The 19,745-nt window shown below is 34.3% G+C and overlaps 1 protein-coding gene across 2 annotated transcripts in view; it reads right to left on the bottom strand.

Annotated features, from left to right (window-relative positions):
- The window catches only part of DIAPH2 (diaphanous related formin 2), a 1,022,518-nt gene that overhangs the window by 492,030 nt on the left and 510,743 nt on the right, over positions 1-19,745 (bottom strand). For both annotated transcript variants that reach the window (XM_080794734.1, XM_080794733.1), the window contains 2 exons: positions 17,652-17,753; positions 7,608-7,847 (listed from right to left, as the gene is read on the bottom strand). In XM_080794734.1, coding sequence (XP_080650860.1) covers positions 7,608-7,847; positions 17,652-17,753 — 342 coding nt within the window. The remainder of the gene's footprint in view (positions 1-7,607; positions 7,848-17,651; positions 17,754-19,745) is intronic.

Genomic DNA, 19,745 nt, shown 5'->3' with positions numbered 1-19,745 from the left:
GAAGGCCGAGGCTTAACCCACTCAGCCACCCAGGCGCCCCTACTTACTAGCTTTTTAATATTGGCAAAATTGTATGACTTCAATGGGTTTTAGTTTCCTAATTTGCAAAATGGGGTCAATAATAATTCACCTCCCTGAATCACTAGGAAAGTACTTTATAAACTGTTAAAACACAGACAACCAAATGTGTGGACTATTGACTAGGATTTATTGAACTTTGGTAGAGTGCCTTTCAGTATATCCTACAGTGGTTATTTTCCAAAATATTTTTGGTTATAAATTAATAGTCATATATTTATTATTAACCCATATTTAAAGGTAGAATTGCTGGTTAATATTCATAGAAAACAATACTTTTTTGTTTTTATAAATAAACCACAGCAGTGTGACAATTACATATTCAATAGTTTTGCTGGTAAAAAATATACCCTTTACATCTGTGAGGAACTAAATTCTCTAACTTAAAAAAAAAAGTTAACACTTATGTCAAACACAACAAATCCTTTATTTAAATCAACTGTCTGGCTTTCATTCAAGAGTAATTTATTGAGGGCTTCATATAAATAGGCACTGGGGATTTAATGTGGAAGAAAATAAACATTCAGATTCCACAAGCTCTCCACCTTGAAAGAGAAATAAAATAATTAAAGTGTGAACAGTTCTTTAATAATGCCCTCAAAGTGTGTAGTGGGAACCAGAGAAGATCTGAAGAGCAAAAACTAGACAAAGAACAGTAAAGGGCATTATAAAAATGTAAAAGGCAAGCTGTTAAACTTACATGTTTTTAAAAAAGAGAAAAAAATGGAGTATTATTAGGAGGCTAGGACCCTACCTCTAGTTTCATAACTAAAGCAGCCACTGACTGTCCTGGTTTGCTTGAGACTGTCCCAATTTTAGCACTGAAAAGTTTCACATCCCAGGAAAGCCTTAACCTGAGCAATCTGCACGTTGAAGCGGTAACCCTCAAAGTGACTATATTTGGAGAAAAGACCTTTAAGGAGGCAATTAAGGTTAAAAAAAAAAAAAGTCAAAACGGTGGGGCCTAATCTGACTAGATTAGTGTCCTTATAAGAAGAGGAGGTGACACCAGAGCTCTCAAGCACATTCTCAACTCTTTATGCAGGGCACAGAGGAAAGGCTCTGTGAGCATACAGCAAGAAGGTGGCTGACTGTCTGCAAGCCAGGAAGAGTCTGTCACTAATACCACGTGATGGTCTCTAGGAAATAAGGCCTTTTACATTACATATACTTCATAGAAATGATGGATCTTAGAAAGAGGAAAACAATTACATTACCATATCTTACCAGACACTAACTAGGTGAGCACCTTGATCTTTGACTTCCTATCTCCAAAACTGTGTGAAAATTAATTTCTGTTGTTTTAACCACCCAGCCTCTGGTATTCTGTTGTGGCAGCCAGAACCTGACAATACACAAAATTTCCCTTCTCTGAGTGTCAGTTTTCTTAACTACAGACTGAAGAGGCTAGACTAGTTACCTTCTTTTTTTCTTTCTTCTTTAAGATTTTATTTATTTTTGAGAAAGAGAGAGAGAACATGAGTGGTGGGTAGGGGCAGAGGGAGAAGCAGGCTCCCCACTGAGCAGGGAGCCAGATGTGGGACTTGATTCCATGACCTCAGGATCATGAACTGAGCCAAAGGGAGATGCTTAACTGACTGAGCCACGGAGGCACCCACAACCAGTTATCTTCTTATGTTAAGATTCTAAGTTTATATGGAAACGATACACATCATTTCAGCTAAAAATGATGAGCTCTGAAATTTTTAGAGTACTTAGATATGACTTTTTTTTGTAGATTTTCTCTTGGATTATATATTTCCAAATTTGGCTTCCATAGACAGCAGTCATTTTCTTTATAAATCACATTTTCTGGTAACTAATCTTCCATTTCTCATTAAAACTGAACCTTTTTTCTTTCCTTCTTACAACTTCTATGGGGGAGTTGTAGACTTTCCTTTGTGTACTTGGGGTAATACCTACAATATTCTGTCACTAATACCACATGATGGTCTCTAGGAAATAAGGCCGTTTATGTTACATTTACTTTACAGAAATGATGGATCTTAGAAAAAGGAAAACAATTACATTATCATATTAATCCTTATGAAAAAGATATATAAAATTTTCTCTGTAGTAAACTGTAATGTTTTCTTCAGGTTCTCTGTATAATATACAAAAGGAGATTATCCTACTGTATCATGATTTCTTATGTCTCTCTGCCCAACTAGAATGCCTAGAAAGAAATAGAATGGAGGAAAGGGGATATTAACTCAAGGCTGAAAAAGAAAGGTTCATGGGCCTTATAAGTTATGAAATGAATGATTTAAAAAATTTATGAGAGTAACTTATGTAAACTCATATATAAATAACTCAAAATCTTCTCATAATCTGCCTACCAACGTTATCATTTGTCTCCAACGTACACCCAATATTCCAGATAGTATGCTTTTCTAATTCATCTTCAAAGACAAGATGATTATTCCTAGTTATCTACCATCATTAAAAAAGTTATCATTTAACATAATTTTTCAAAGAACTCTGACAAAATTCATTTTATTTGACCCAAAAAAACCTCTACATAACAAAATAAACAAGGGTTACTGCATTTCCTCATTCACAGGTAAGGAAACTGAGTTCAGAAAGAGCAAGTGACTCAGCCATGAAAATTTGGCTAGTAATTGGCAGAATGGAAGCTAAAAGGTATGTTCTGATTCCAGCATTCTCCCATCTTGTAAGGTTGTGGCTTCTTCTCTCATATAACCTAATTCTACCAATCCTTTAAGATCCTTCTGTTCCATTTTACAGTATTGCCCATCCCCATCCCATCATCAATAATTCCTCCCTCCTGAAGCCCTGTTAATCTCAAAGGTCATTAATCTTGCTGTTCATTGATGGCGTATCTTGTGATGTTACATGATACTCAATATGTAGTTTGTTTCCAGACCACTTAATTGTACCACTAGTTTTTTAAGGTTTTCTGTATTGTTTGTATTCCCCTGGTGTACCAAGGTTTTCTGTATTGTTTGTATTCCCCTGGTGTACCAATGATCTCTTTCATTTTGTCTTTGTTTGGGCCTGCCTGATCCCCATTCACCTGCCCCTAATCTTTGGCATCCTTATCTTTGGTTAACAGCATTCTTTATGAGATGACCAATCTTCCATCACAGATAGTCTTGGCAGTGTTATCAATGCCTTCCCTTGGACAAGGAATATTCTTGTAATCCATACTAGGTCAATCAGTCTCTCTTTCTAATAAGAATTTGAATCAAATTCAGGGCAAGGAGTAGGAAAATGGTTGGAGCTAATACAAAGTCAATTTCTTGAAAAGACTTTCCATTTGTTCTTACTTCCCATTTTCTCAAAGCTGCCCATTTTTGCTGTTTTTTATTTTTTTAAAATATTTTACTTGTTATTTGTCAGAGAGCATACATAAGCAGGGGAACAAAGAAGGGGAACCAGCAGGCAGAGGGAGAAGCAGACTCCTAGCTGAGCAAGGAGCCTGATGCAGGGCTCAATCCCAGGACCCTGGGATCGTGACTTGAGCCAAAGGCAGACCCTCAACCGACAGAGCCACCCAGGAGTCCCAGCTGCTGCTTTTTTAAAGGCCAAGTTATTCAGCCTTTCTTCAGTTTCTGGTTGAGCTACCTCATATCTTCCTGACAAATTACCTTTTTCTTTCTGTCTTTCTTTCTTTCTTTCTTTCTTTCTTTCTTTCTTTCTTTTTTTTTTTTTTTTGCTTAAGTCAGGCAGAATCACTTTCCCTTGTTTGCAAACAAAGATCCTTACCTGATATATCCACAAAGCTTAGTGCCTATGGAGTGTTAAGGATTTTCAAATGTTTTGCTCTTATGCAGATTATATGTTATTGTATATAACTGAAAACATAAATAAATGATCCTGAAGTGCACCACTGCTATTCGTTAGAATTTTAATAACCAACAGGCAAGGAGGAGCAAAGCTAACATGGGGAACTCATCTGCATGGAAATAACTTGTATTATAGTTCAGAACCCTGGTTTGGTAACTCACAAAGTGATAATTCTCAGCTGCAAATTAACAAAGCATTTTGTGGTAAGGGTCATACTTACAGTAATGATATCATTTAGTTATATTTGACATTTAGGATAACTCATCTGTTTTCCTTTTCTTCCCAAATATTATAGGAGCCAATTGTGACCATCTGAATTTTTTTTTATTATTATTTATTTGAGAGAGAGAGATGACAAGTAGGCAGAGAGGCAGGCAGAGAGAGAGGGGGAAGCAGGCTCCCTGCTGAGCAGAGAGCCCGATGCGGGGCTCGATCCCAGGACCCTGAGATCATGACCTGGGCCAAAGGCAGAGGCTTAACCCACTGAGCCACCCAGGCGCCCCGACCATCTGAATTTTTAATAGTATTTTACTATAAGATACATCTGCTAAGTTTAACTGCTTATATCATGGCTCCTTTTTTAAAAGTAGGTGAATAAGGGACATCTTGGTGGCTCAATCAGTTAAGGGCTTGCTTTTGGCTCAGGTCATGATCCCAGGGTCCTGGGACTGAGTCCCCCATCAGGCTCCCTGCTCAGCGGGGAGCCTTCTCCCTCTACCTGCCATTCCCCTGCTTGTGCTCACTAACTTTCTTACTCTAGCCCTCTATCTGATAAATAAATAAAATCTTAAAAAAAAGTAGGTGAATATTTTAACATACTCTGTAGCTTCTTGTAAAGAGCAGATTATAGTTTTAAATTCACTAGGAAAGGAAATTATCCTTAGAATAATTCAGGTGGGGAAAATGGCATCATTTTTGAAGCATAAACAGTGTTCTACAAAGGAAGCTCTCTCTGCAATTCTTTTTTTTTTTAAAGATTTTATTTATTTATTTGACAGACAGAGATCACAAGTAGGCAGAGAGGCAGGAAGAGGGAGAGAGAGGAGGAAGCAGGCTCCCCGCCAAGCAGAGAGTCTGATGCGGGACTCGATCCCAGGACCCTGGGATCATGACCTGAGCCAAAAGCAGAGGCTTTAACCCACTGAGCCACCCAGGAGCCCCTCTCTCTGCAATTCTTTAAGGAAAACAAATTAAGAAAAATCAACCAAGTAATCTTCTATAATATAATTGGAATTTAACAGCAATTCTGGCTAAACATACATCAGTAGTTAATTCATTTTAACAGATTACAAACCTATTTCTATGTATTTCATAAATTTCTGTCATTTTAGACATTTACATCTACTCAGAATCCTTTGTATCCCAAGAACATCCTCTTAATCCTAGACATTAGGGGAATATCATGCACGAATATGATATTTCTCTTTCTTTATGACAAGTATTTCCCTGAAGATAAAAATCCTGCTGGTAAATGGTGGGGGGAGGGAGCATTTTAAAATATTCACTTCTTCCCTTTTAGAACATCTATTACTACATGATAGTATTTCTCACAAGATTGTTTTTATTTCATTTGAAGTTGGCAAAAATCTTTGTGCTGAATCCTTTGAGCATACCTCTAGTGATAGATGTCAGATCAGTGTTGTATGGAAGAACTTTTATTTGACAGATAGATGACAGGAAGAAGCTTCTCTCCAGAATATAACTGTAAAATCCTTCTGTGAGATTAATATCATCTTCTGTTTCTATGTATAAATGACTTATTTATATTTGCTATAAAAATCAGTTCATGTGGGGCACCTGGGTGGCTCAGTGGGTTAAGCCTCTGCCTTCGGCTCAGGTCATGATCTCAGGGTCCTGGGATCGAGCCCCGCATCGGGCTCTCTGCTCAGCAGGGAGCTTGCTTCCCTTCCTTTCTCTCTGCCTGCCTCTCTGCCTACTTGTGATCTCTGTCAAATAAATAAAAAAAAAAAAAAAAAAAAAAAAAAATCTTAAAAAAAAAAAAATCAGTTCATGTAATTAATTGGAATAGTGTGGAATTAAGACACTTAGAAAAGGTACATATTTATTCAAATTAGGCAAGTTTGTTTTAAATGTCTTTTTATGAGTGAAATGTGAAATAGGTCCATAATATAAATTTTCAATGATCTTTTCTCTTAATTTATAATATTTTTATAATCATCTTACCAAAAATATCTTGATTCACTCATGTGCATACAGCATATACTCAAAACAAATAGCATCTTCAGAAGAGTTGACTTTATTAGTATTGAATACATGGTATGCAATATAATGAAAATATATTAAATATTTAGATTTATCCTATAAATCTGGCTATGATTTATTCCATATTAGTACAAGCACAGCCTTATTCTCTCTGGCATTATCAAATAATTTCACATGTCCCCTAATATCACAAGAAGAGGGACAAATATATATATTTTTTTAATAAAATCTACCATTCCAGATGATCTGCCCTATCTTCCTGGCCCTCTTTCCTAATATAACTCAAAAATGAGTAAGAAATAAATAGATATAATTCCATTATGCATGTTATTACCTACAAAGATTATTCTCCGTCTATTTGGCTTAGAACTACTTGAAGCAAATCATTTTTGATACATATTAAAATGCTAGTCATTGTATATATAACACACATCTATTTAATCCATGAATAGAAATTTATATCCATTCCTACATCTGGGATTCTTGTGTTATAATGTACTTTAAGAACTAACCAAAGTTTCTCAATGTTTTACACTGTGAGAAGAAAAAAAGTGAAAGAATGGTGAGATGTCAAGGAGGGACTGTTTGTTTTCAGATTTATTTTCCTGTTTAGCTTCCTTTTTTTTTTATTATTTAATTTTTTTTTCAGTGTTCCGAAATTCATTGTTTATGCACCACACCTAGTGCTCCAATGCAATATGTACCCTCCACAATACCCACCACCAGGCTCACCCAACCCCCTATCCCCCTCCCCTCCAAAACCCTCAGTTTGTTTCTCAGAGTCCACAGTATCTCATGGTTTGTCTCCCTCTCTGATTTCTTACAGGCCTTCACCTCAGTGTCTATTCAGTTTTCTCTTTGCAACAGACAGGTCTTTCCCTGGAATAAGGTGGTTCATTATAGCCTAGAAATGGCCATATACTATCACTTTTATGTTTCTCTGTTTCTTCTCACGAGAATTAAAATCTCAAAAAAAAAAATACTATGAAATGGCTTAACAGAACAATAAGATGATTGTCATTTGAGTTTTTTTCCAACTGTAGGTTAATAGACTAGATATCTAGTATAAGCTTAGTAACAACAATATATAACAAAAAAAGGGTATTGGTAGTTTTGACTAGAATAAGCAAAGCGTATTAAAAAAAAGGTCCCCAGCTATTTACCTCATTATATTTAGCTCCTCAAGTAGTTTTTAGAGAGACATTAAATAAGTACAAGGGAACTGAAGTATAATATTGCATTTACTTTATGAAAGGCAATTTTTTAAATTTACAAACTACAGTAAAATCTGATCAGATAAGTTTATACTACCACAGATTTTGCATAGTCTTTGAGATTTTACTGTACTAAAATTAAAAAAAATATATATATTTATCTGTTTTAATGAGATATTTAAATCATACTTTTTTTGGCTTATGTACTATTGCCAATTTAGAGTGACCCCTCTCACAGATGAAATTATGATTCTAAATTAGCATTATAAAATGTTAACTTACCTTGCAAAGGAAGTTGATTTTAAAACCCAAAGACTGGGCATTTCTTGAGCCTGAGTTCATGTAGTTTCCAACCAAAAGAACTAACTCTAGAAGTCTGTTAAAGCTTTCACTCTTCTTCAGCTCTTCACAGGCAAGAGTTACTGCTATGATGCTTGGTTTGATGTTGTTTACATGCTCTTCAAACGTGAGCTTGAAAAGAATGTTTTCGAGACGAGGTTGCAACATTTTCACTGAGCTCATCTGTAAGATAAGAAATGCTCTTTAAGAATATATATATATATATATATATATATATATATATATATATATAAAGCCTGTTATTTTATTTTCTAGTAGTCATAATTTTATAGACAGGACTATAAAATTTCTGCATAAAATGAATTCCTTCTGGGTTTTAAAACTTATTGTTTTGGTTTGTTTTAGACATTCCAAAGGAGTATTTTTATCAAAGTTTAAAAATAGTTAGCTGCTCAGTTTTAAGCAAATCATCCCTTATAACAATAAGAAAATATTACTGAAGCTAAATGGTTGCTCTTTGTTAACTGCATAATCATTAGTCATCAGTAGCATTTAAACTACCAGTTGTCTCTGAGGTGAACTATGAAAATTTACAAACATGAAATTGAGATGAGTCAGCAATTAGGCCACAGATAAAAGTAGATAATGACAGAAAATGTAAGTGGAACCATATTTCCTAAGAAATTACTATTACTATGCTATTTGAAATCAGAGGACTAGCTCTGAGTGAACACTTAATTTTTAAACCTAGATTTCTAGTCATCAAATATATTAAATATTTATATATGCTCTAAAGAATTTCTCCTACATTGACGGAATGTTGATGTTAAATAATTAGGTTATGTATAAGTATATTATTTAAGAATTCTATACTGGTTTTCTTTAAAACAGTTCAACTTAGGTTTTTCTTACTTGTTTCATACTATTGGTGAACATTCTCTACTTCCTTTGGTATAGCTCCTATGGTAATAATTTCTTTTAGCCATTAATTTCCTCTAACTCCAAGTCATTTAACTAGCTTTCATTCATCAAATGAATTTTGGGACAGAGGTGGGGGTGGGAGTAGACACATATGAACATATACAAGCACACACAATGAAAATAAATATTTTTTTTTTCTCTTCAGAGCTTGAACCCAGGACCTTGAGATCAAAACCTTAGCTGAGATTGAACAGGACACTCAACTGACTAAGCCACTCCGGCACCCCCAAAAAATTATTAATCGTCCTAATTATATTTATTTTTTGCACATATAGCTTAGTTTCTTGAAAAAGAAACATGAAAAGAACTTGACAACATAAACAGAAGTCCTTAAGCCACAAGTGCCCTTCAAAAGAAGAGACTACAGAGGAGGTGAAGCTATATTCATCTCTTAACAGGAGCCACAAATTAGTATGCATTAGTCATACTAAGAATTTGCTGCAATCAAAAGTGTGAATTTTTACAATCAGACTAGTTACACAGATAAGAGTTGGATCTCCATTACAGGATCTAGGTGTATAAGAGAATGTATTGAATAACTAAGCGTAGAAATAATAGGAAGCACTGAGCAACATCCCCAGCCACAGATACAATGATTAAAATGCTCATGTCTCATGAAGGCACTTGACTGTACCTAAGTGATATAACTAAATAAAATACAAACTCGACTGAAATATATGTTTTTTCAGTTGTGCCCCCTGGAAGCATTTTAGTTGGCTGACATTCTTTGTTTTATAATTCATTTCTTAAAGTACTCTGGGGTGCTGACCATGGTGTTATATTATGTACAGGATTTATTTGTGTTGTGAGGTATTTGTCTATCAAATCACCTCAAGCAGCTATCATTTCTTTAGCTGATCTGTACTATATTTAAAAAAATACACTGACAGCTTTAGTGAGAGCAGCTACAAATGGGTTATTTCCCCAAAGAGTTAGACCAACTTTTGTTTATATAATTTAAATTTTATACACTTCATTACCTGTGCAGCTGGTGAATATCGATCTACTGCCAAACTACTGTAGGAATCCAGAGAGAAAAAAAAAAAGTCACAGGTATAAAAATCATGTGTGAAGGAGGAGGAGATAGCCACATGTCACTCCTGCTTCCGTGTGTCACCCGCCTTTAAGGTTATTTCTATTACTTTTCTTTTTGCACTGACAAGAAACATACCTTCAACTATCATCATATGCAAACATAATTGATCTTATAGTCACTTCAAAATATAATGTTAAGAATTTATTAGAATTAACAGATATGTCTGTAACAAATATACTTTGTTATAAGATATTTGTCCCAAATAGTTAAATACTATTAGGACTCACTGCACACTGACAATACAGAATAATTTGTATCCGTGACTATAATAAAGGTTATGATAATGTAGACACATTAAAAAAGGGTAGATTTAAGTTAGATAGCAGACAGAACTCCCTATACAAACTGTAAAATCCAGACTCAATGACTGAGCAAAACTCTGCCTGGAAGTATGAAAATATAGCAAGAACTGTGGTTTTCTACTAACTAATTTCCTTATCGTCTTTTAGACAATAACCTCCTCAAGGGAAGGATCTCTCCTGCTTATCACTGTACTTTCTGTAGTATACCTTGTACCTGCACTGGACAAAATAATCAATACAAGTTCACCTAGTACATGGAGTCAATGGCAAGTGTTTGTATATAAGATGTAAAGGAGAGATAAGAGCCATTAGTTAATCTATAAAATGAGACTTTGGAAAAATATAGTGTTGTATAACGTACAGAGTTGTCAAATCACAGTGTTGTACACGTGAAACTAATATGTATGTCAACTATACTTCAATTAAAAGTTTTAATAGAGAATCCCCAAAGATAGTGGTAACACGGAAGTTATGCATCAACAAACATCTACCAGTCTTTAGTCTGAAACAAAACACAGTAACAAAGTCTGCCCCCAAAGGCGCTATAAACTCAAGAGAATCACAGTAAGAATTTGAAAGAATTTCAAAAATCCTGAAAACAAATGTTTGAGGCCAAGAATGGCCATCAAGATGACTGCTGTGCTATGCTATTGTATTAGGAATTACTGATAAACATGGGAAAAGGAGTTAATTTCTGGTTTTTAAAATTTAATGAAAAGCAATCGATAGCAAAACTGATTCATGTTCATAGGCCTAATCTGAATGTTCAGTTTTCAGGTGTATTTTATTTTATTGTAAAAGCTGATGTAAATAAGCAATCCTGCTACAAAATGAAGTATTATAAGTTAATGAAATGAACAAAAATATGAACACATGGATTTGAGAATGAGTTACAGTGGTTTTCTTTTACTTGATCTCAAAATTATCAAACTGGTTTTTTCATGAGATAAAATAAATACACATCTAGATATAAGAGCTAGCATTCATATTTATGAAAAGAATGAAAACAGAAAAAAACAAGATATTACATATCAAAACACTGAACATTCTGAATGAAATAATATGAAAAAAATGTGATTTTCCCAATGAATATGCAAACCTGAATAATGGTTTAATATTAATGGAACAGAAGAGCTATAATTTTCCATCTAAACTAATTGCCTTTGATGATATGTGGGAGAGAAAAAGAAGCTTTTAGAATTTTCCTTTTCACCTGGTTAAGCTATCTTGAATAGAGCTCATTAGCTCTTATGAGGCTTAAAAAAAATTAAAAGCACACCGACTTTATAGTTGTACTTCCAACTATAGGCATAAATCCACTCCTTGTGCCTTCATGTATTTGTATAGAAAAAGAAAAAAATTAATGGGCTATCAACAATATCACATAATCTGTACTTTTCATTATAAATGTTTTTATGCACAAGGCTATCTCAAACATTTTTGTTAGATTATAGCTGCAGAATGTTTTTAATTGAAAAATATGGGTAATTTTGAACTCAGAAAAACAAAGTACTGATTACTAAAAGAACTAATTATTGCCTTCTTTTTCTCAAAAGATGTGTTAGTTTAATAGATACACGCAGTATGGGTCTCCATCCTCAGTGCAAGACAAGTGGGAATTTCCATAGCTCTGAGGTTTGAGAACAGCTGAGCTGCAAACACTTTCTGAAGAGTCTAAAAGCTCCTGCTGGGGTTCTAACTGGCAAAGCTTTCAAAGATCTGTGCTTCCCCCACCCCCCCCCAGTAAAAGTACAGCCCATAATTACAATGATGTACCAAATTCAGTTCTGTGGGAGGCCGGTTGGAGGGCAAGTTGGTGGGATGCTATGCAGACAATCTACCCACCTCCCCACCACCACTACCACCAAAGAAAGGGAATACTGATCATAAAAGGTGTGAGAATGAGCATATCTCTCTTACCAGGTAGTCTGCCTCTAAACAGAGGAAAAGGTCCCTGGGCTTTATTATTCGTTTCTTATTATTTTTTTCTTTTTTTCCTTTTTGTTTCTTTTCAACTTATTACATGTGAATATAAGCAAGCCCAATGATGTTACTGCTAAAAGGAACCAAAAAGTTTAGAGAAAGCTTAGCAGCCCAGTCACTATCTCAGGTAAGTTTATTTCTTTCAAAAAGTCACAGCCAGATTACTTCCCAAGTTTTGCCAATTTTATTGTTTTTTGTTTGATGATGAAAATTTTAATGAATCTTGCAGGAATAATCTCACTTCTGGCATATGCCTATTACTAACTGATGAGATTTGTTTTTATCATTCAAGAAGTTACATAATAATAGAAACTATGCAGGGCCCTGGCAGAGGTTATAGGAATGAAATTAAGAAAGAGTATTGTTAGAGAAGACACATAAAGAAAAATTTTCAATAAGGAAGCTAAATTCTTCAATATTATCAAGTGCCACATGGATAGAGAATTAGGACTAAAATGAACCCACTTGATTTTGGATTCAAGTTATACATTCAGCAAATATATATTAAGCATATACCATGTGAATAAAATCAGCATGATGAATGCTCTTGAAGAAGTTGCAATCTAGTGGGGGTTTATAGACATTCAATAAACTAACTCACAAATGAATATTTAACTAAGAACCATGATAATTTCTGGAAAGGAAAAGGGAAAAAAAAAAGGTGATCTGTGGGATTTTAATAGAGAGCCTTAATTTTGATTGATAGGCAAGTGAAGGTATCACTGGAAAAATGAACTTTAAGCTAAAAGTGGAAGAATAAACAGGAAAGAGGCAGGCAGCAAGTGAGAGTAAGCAGCAGCAGCATGTGTAATGGGCCAGAGGCAGGAAAGAGCCTGGTAAAATCAAAACACTGAAAAATAAAACACAGTGTGGTTGAAGTATAATGACCAAGAAGCCAAGCCACAGGAGACAAAAGTGGGAGAGGTGGTAAATTCTGGTGAGGAGTTTAAATTGCAGCCTTAGTACCGTACAACAGCACTGATGCTTTAAGCAGATAAACAATATGTCGCAAGACAAATGAACTCCAGAAATGCCACATTTGAGGGCTGTGTTGAGACTGACTTGGAGAAAGGCTTTTGCATGAGTGGGGAAAACAAACTAGAAGTATGTTATAATTGTTTAAGAAAATGATGATGTTGGCTTGGGCTAAGGTAGTAATGGCTTAGATGAAGAGTAGAACTTGATGTGTATTTTAGATGCAATTAGGAGATTAGATAATTTTCTTAGATAATTTTCAATGCATTGTTTAAGGCAGAATTCTGATTACTGGTTGAATAGTGGATGGGAGGTAAAGGAGAGGAATCTTTGAAAAAACAGGTGCTAGGAAATAGAGAGCAACAGCTATCAGGGACCTTGGAATCAATAAATGATTTATATTCAACCATCTATGCAGCTATAAATTTATTGTTTTAGGCAGTGAGTGACTTAACCTTATTTTTTTTTTTTTCCTGAAAAGAAAGTCCAAGTGCAGAATGACAAAGAAGAGGCAATAAAATAACAGAAGTATAAAATAAGCAAGAGATAATAATGCCCAGGCATACCTGGCTGGCTCAGTCACTTAGTGTTGGGACTCTTGGTTTCTGTCCAGGTCATGATCTCTGAGTCTTAAGACTGAGCTGCGTATCTGGCTCCCTGCTCAGTAGGGATTCTGCTTGAGATTGTCTCTCACCCTCTTCCCCTCCCCCTGCACATTCTCTGTCATAAATAAATGAAATCTTTTAATGCCCAAAACAGAGATAAGTAAATTATCATGTAGCAGAGCATCTCTCACAAACACACAAACACAATGGAACACTATAGCAGTTAAAACCACTCTTTATCTCTTAGAAGAAAACAAAAACATTAATTTGAAAAGACAAATATCCTCCCCTATGTTCATCACAGCATTATTTATAATATCCAGGATATGGAAGCAACCTAAATCTCTATCAATAAGTGAATAAAGGTTTGATATATTGTGTGTGTGCGTTTGTGTGTGTCTGTGTAATATAACATTATTCTGAAATCCTGTCATTTGCAACATGGATGGCCCTTGAGTGTATTATACTAAGTGAAATAAGTAAAAAAAAAAAAAAAAAAGACAAACCCCATATGATTTCACTTATATTTGGATTGTAAAAAAAAATGACAAACAAAACAATGACAGACTTATACATACGGAGAATAAACTAGTAGTTGCCAAATGGGAGGGGAATAAAGGGATGCATGAAACAGCTGAAGGGGATTAAGAGGTACAATCTTTCAGTTCTAAAATACATAGGACACAGGGATGTAAGGTATAGCATAGGAAATATAGTCAATAATATTGTAATAACTTTGTATAGTGACAGATGGTAACTAGACTTATTGTGGTGTCTATTTTGTAAAGTATATAAATATCAAATCACTAATACACTGAAGCTAATACACTACTGTATGTCAATTATTCTTTAATAAAAATAAAATTTTTTTAAATAAAAAATGAATAAAAACACCATCTATGAACTCAGACTGCGTGGGTTTGAATTCCACATCTACTACTTACTATGAACCTTGGGACAAGGTCCCTAGCCCTCCTTAGACAGGGTTTCCTCATTCATAATATGGAGCTAACAAAAGTGCTACTCTCATAGGGTAATGAAGAATACATAAGACAGTGCATGTAAAAATGCTTAACATGGTATCAGAAACAGTAACTCTTTAATACATTTTGTTTCTATAAATAATAATAGCAAGAACAATATTAATTATAATAATAAGGTATCCCTTTTTCTGAGATTTGACAGAGAACAGGTTAATAAAAGATATGTCTAGAGATAGCCTTGTCGGCAGAAGAGATATTGGAGGTCCTAAAAGCCTAAGTACTTTCCTTTTTCTCTGGTAAGAGATTACACTGTTGGTATTAGTTGACAAGAATGGGGAGAGGAGGGTTAGAAGACTTGAGGAGAGCAGGTAAGATACGGTATAGCTGCTATGGAAAATAAAAGGCCACTGAATAGGAACAAGTAAAATAACTGCTGAAATGGCAATGAGAGTCCCGCTGAGGTAAAAGCTAAAATGTCATAAAGACACCAATTCAGTCAGTTCACCAAGGAGAACAGGGAGATATAAGACCACAGAGTTAGCAGCACAATGAGAATACTAAGGAGCTTGGGTTTTATTCTGTAAATTCCAGGAGACACTGAAGGTTTTCGATACAGACATCACATGCTGGATATAGATTTTAAGTAGACTACACTAATTGTATTGATGGGGGAATTAGCAGAAACAAGACAACCAGTTTGGAGCCTCTCTCATTACTGCAGATGATTCTACACATTTCTGAAATTTTCCTAAATGTAGGCTGTTGATATATTTTGAGGATTAAAAAGTCTTTGAGTATATTCACACCAAAGTTAACCTAATTTTAGCACTGACCTGGAGAAATATGTTTTAACATAATTTTTACTTTTACAGATCTAAAATATGCTATTTTTACTTTTTATTATTATTTCTTAGAAGATTTTATTTATTTTTCAGTGAGAGAGATAGAGAGCAAGGGAGCACAAGCAGGGTAGCAGCAGACAGTAGGAAAAGCAGGCTTCCCACTGAGCAAGGAGCCTGATGTGGGACTTGATCCCAGGACCCTGGGATCATGACGAGAACTGAAGGCAGACAATTAACTAACTGAGCCACACAGGTGTCCCTAAAATATGCTATTTTTAATCTCAGGCTCAGAGTTGGGTCTAATATTCATCCTATAATTCAATTCAATAAACATTTATTATTATATATAAGATATTATTCTAAGTACCCCAATACATTTTCTCTATAAATAATAATGGCAACAATAATAGCAGGTACTTAAAAGACTAGGGCCTATCATTATTTCAAAAATATTTTCCTAGATATGAGATTATCTAAATTTTATTTGGAAAATCCTGATGGATACTACCTTGGGTGATTTACATCGCACAAATTACTTTGTAATGTCCTTGATTTTTTTCCCTACAGACATGTAACTAAGGATGGGGAGAGTTAAATAAGAGGATCAGGTAACTTCATATTCACAGACCCAGAATAATTTATCGTTATGTGCATAAACAAGTAATCTCTTCCATTTTCTATATGGCTTTTAGTTCAGAAGGTATATTGCTTTTTATGTCCCCAAACTTCATTTTCTCAGTGTGGCACCAAGGATAATACTCTTGAAGGACTTGCTTGGCAAACTAATACATCTTCCAAGATAAAAAGCATTCAGGAAAAAAAAAATGACTTCAGAGAAACTGTGTAGTGTACCTACTATAAAACTCATAACCATCATGAATCAGCTGAATTCTCAGATAGTATATAGCCTTGCTTCAATTATGGTATGAATTCAAGCAGCTTAAGTTTCAAATGAGGACTTTGGTCTAGAAAATTTTATTATTTAATATTGCACTAAAGCACCACTATTAATAAATATTATCTAGTCAGCTCAACTGACTAGATAGAATAATTTGCTTAATTCAAAAAAGAAGAAAAAAGATCTTCCTCAGGTATCTTTACATTAGCTCTACCTCATCCCAAAAAATACATTCCTGATTTTCTTTTCAAGGATTTGACAGAACCTTCCTATACCACTATACACAATGCCATATCTGAGAATTAATAAGCTCTGAATATGGGCAAGCAGTTATTGCACATGTTCAAAAGTTATGTTCTCTGTCCCATCTATCACATTTTTACTTTAAACGGGATTTTTGAATTGCAAAGTACCAAATCAGATAAATTAAAATATGTTACTTTAAAAAGGGAATAAAATATTTGAAACGCAGTATGCGACTACTAGTTCTGATGTAATTTTGAGTCTTAGTATTCAGATATGACATTGGTAGGGAGCCAGGATAAAGTTAGCAGCAACAGAACAGCTACTCATTCATACACTGAACAAACTTGTACTGAATACCTAAGTTAAAAACAGCATTTTTTTTCTCCAAGAGATTAAATAAATCACCATCCTGTCTTTCCCATGTTTTGCCCATTACTTCAATAGCATGTTTGAGGAATGCTTAAAACATATAACTATATTCTTTAATACATAATTTATCTCTAGTCATCTTTTGTACCTCTTAAAATGAAGAGGGGATGAAGAAACACAACTCATTCCAATAATGATTTAATCATACTAAAGTATGATATGCATTTATGAGATTTTCTTCCCAACTGTAACAGTGTATTTAAAGTTTTCAATTAATTAATGACACTCAAAAGGAAATCTAAAAATTCTTGTGGTTTCTCTGATACATATACATAACAAAATTTTTTAAACTATTGCTATTTACCTAGTTTCTACTCTTTTATTTAGCCTAAATTGGGGAGGGGGAAATTCTAACACCAAGACCTAAATAAAAGAAATATAGACAATAAAATAGACAATACAATAATATACACTACTTTTCATATATTAATAGAAATAAATATTGGCACTAGTATGGAGGAGATGCCATGAGATATCTTGAGGTACTCTGTGGAATAAAAACCTAAAGTTCTTTATTTTTCAAAACCATGACAAATAATAATAATGTTTTTTTCCTGACAATGTTAAATATAACATTATGTAGCTATGCAGTTTGAAAAAAACCAACAATTGAAATGTCCTTTTCACTGTTTCTGATAATTACTACATCACAACACAGTCTGCGGGCCCTTATGCTAGATACATACCACAACTCCAAATTGCTCGGGCTCACAGAGGTCATCATATTCATTCCTTAGCTGTGCTAATTCACTGAGTACTTTCTGCTCTGGAAGATGTTTCACAAGGTTCTAAAAAGAAATAAAAGTATAAAAGTTAAATATTTTATTATTAGGATTGTTAAGCCTACATTAACAACTCTAAAAGTGATTATCTAGGATAGTAAGTTTCTGATTATGATCCTGTTATAGCACCAGTGTATACACCCCTTCTGTCCCAAATAAATAACCAAAAAATGAACTACAATTTAATTTGATTAAATATACAAATGCATTTGCTTCCATGCACTGCAGTACATAAATGATAATAAAAAGACCATATGGAAGTAAATGACATTGTAAAACTGACTAAATTTCTAGACCTTAAACCCATATCGCATTTTTAAGCTTTATTTTCTATCAGAAAGTCAATTCATTTGGAAAACATAAAAATACTATGTAAAATTAAATGTGTAATAACAATAATAAAAGTCAACTCTATTCTTCATAATGGGCAAAATTTGGAGTAATCTTTAATCTTATGAACCATACCAAGCCTGTAAAAAATCTCCCATTATTTACAATGTACTTAAATACACAATGCATTCCCACTTTAATGGAGAACCTAGCGAAAGCAGTGAAATCTGAATGTTCAAGTCTGATGCTGAAGAGAATCAAAATTGATGAATTCTTCTCAACCTAGTTTATCTTGGACTATGATACAGTTCTAATTATCATTACATTAGCATGCAACCAACATTTTGGGGACATGTATGGGATTTCAAAAAATACATCAAAGGAAGAAAAGCAGGAAAACGAGATTTAAGAAAGTAGGGCCGACACAAAATGGCAGAAAAGTACATTCCAGGGATTGGTCCCACCACGAAAGCAATCACTGAGCTAGAAAGAGTAATTTAAATAAACTACTTCAAAATACTGAAACCTACTTGGATACTTACAACAAGGGAAGTGTTTGTTAAAGGGAAACACTGCTGTTCTATGGTAAGAGAACAACATGCACAAACAGGTATCAAACTCCATTCCTCAGCACCACTATGAAGATAGTGTCTGTGTCCTTGAGGTGCTGGCTAATGCCACGGTGGGCAGTGGGACTCATGTTATCTGAAATTTAAGGATATGCATTTTGGTTGGTTTGGCAGTTCCCTGAAGGGCCAATGCAGGTGCTTGCCTTGGTTTCAACCCTCTTAGGTTGCAGGAGCTTCCCCAGATGGCATCTATCAAAAGAGTTAAATAGGAACACCTCCCCTACTTTTTGGAACCAGCCATTTAAGGAAATTTTGTCAGATTACTGGCTGACAGCAGAGATAATAAAACCATAAACCCAGTAACCACATACAAGGAACATACAGCTTGCAACAACTGTTTGGAAAAATTACAAATCGCTACAGCTCTCAACAAACAAAACTCAGCAGTCTGTGAGGTGTAGAAAAATCCAAATTCCACAATTATAAAATACTCAAATGTCTAGTTCTAAACAAAAACAAAAAAATTACAAGGCCTGCAAAAAGCAAAACAAAGCAACAACCAGAAAAAAACACAAAACAAACAAACAAAAAATAGGAAGGCATAAGTTACACATGAAGAAAAAGAAAAATATGACAGAAACTGTCTCTGAAGAACCTCAATTTTGGAATTAGTAGTCAAAAACACTAAATCAACTATCTTAAGTATGTTCAATGAGCTAAAGGAAACTATGAACAAATATATCAATTCTGAGCAGGACCTGAAAGAAGTCCACACTGAGACACATTGAATCAAACTGCCAAGAAAGGAAGTATTTTTTAAACAGCAAGAGGGAAGTGAATTGCTACATTTAAGGGATCCACAGTAAGATTAACATCTGATTTCTCCAATGTAAGTAAAAAGGTAGTGGGATAACATATTTAAAGTCCTTAAATTAAAATAATAATAATAACAAACTCTCAACTAAGAATTCTATATCCAGCAAAACTATCTTCCTTTAAACAATGATGGAGAAAGTAAGATATTCCTAAATTAACAACAACAAATATAATTTATTGCTAGCAAACCTGTTCTGTAAGAAATACTAATGGAGGGGCACCG

This window comes from Martes martes (genome assembly GCF_963455335.1).
Source record: "Martes martes genome assembly, chromosome: X".
Lineage (NCBI taxonomy): Eukaryota > Metazoa > Chordata > Mammalia > Carnivora > Mustelidae > Martes > Martes martes.
The sequence above is the reverse complement of the archived record's forward strand: the minus strand, read 5'-3'. Positions and strand labels throughout refer to the sequence as shown.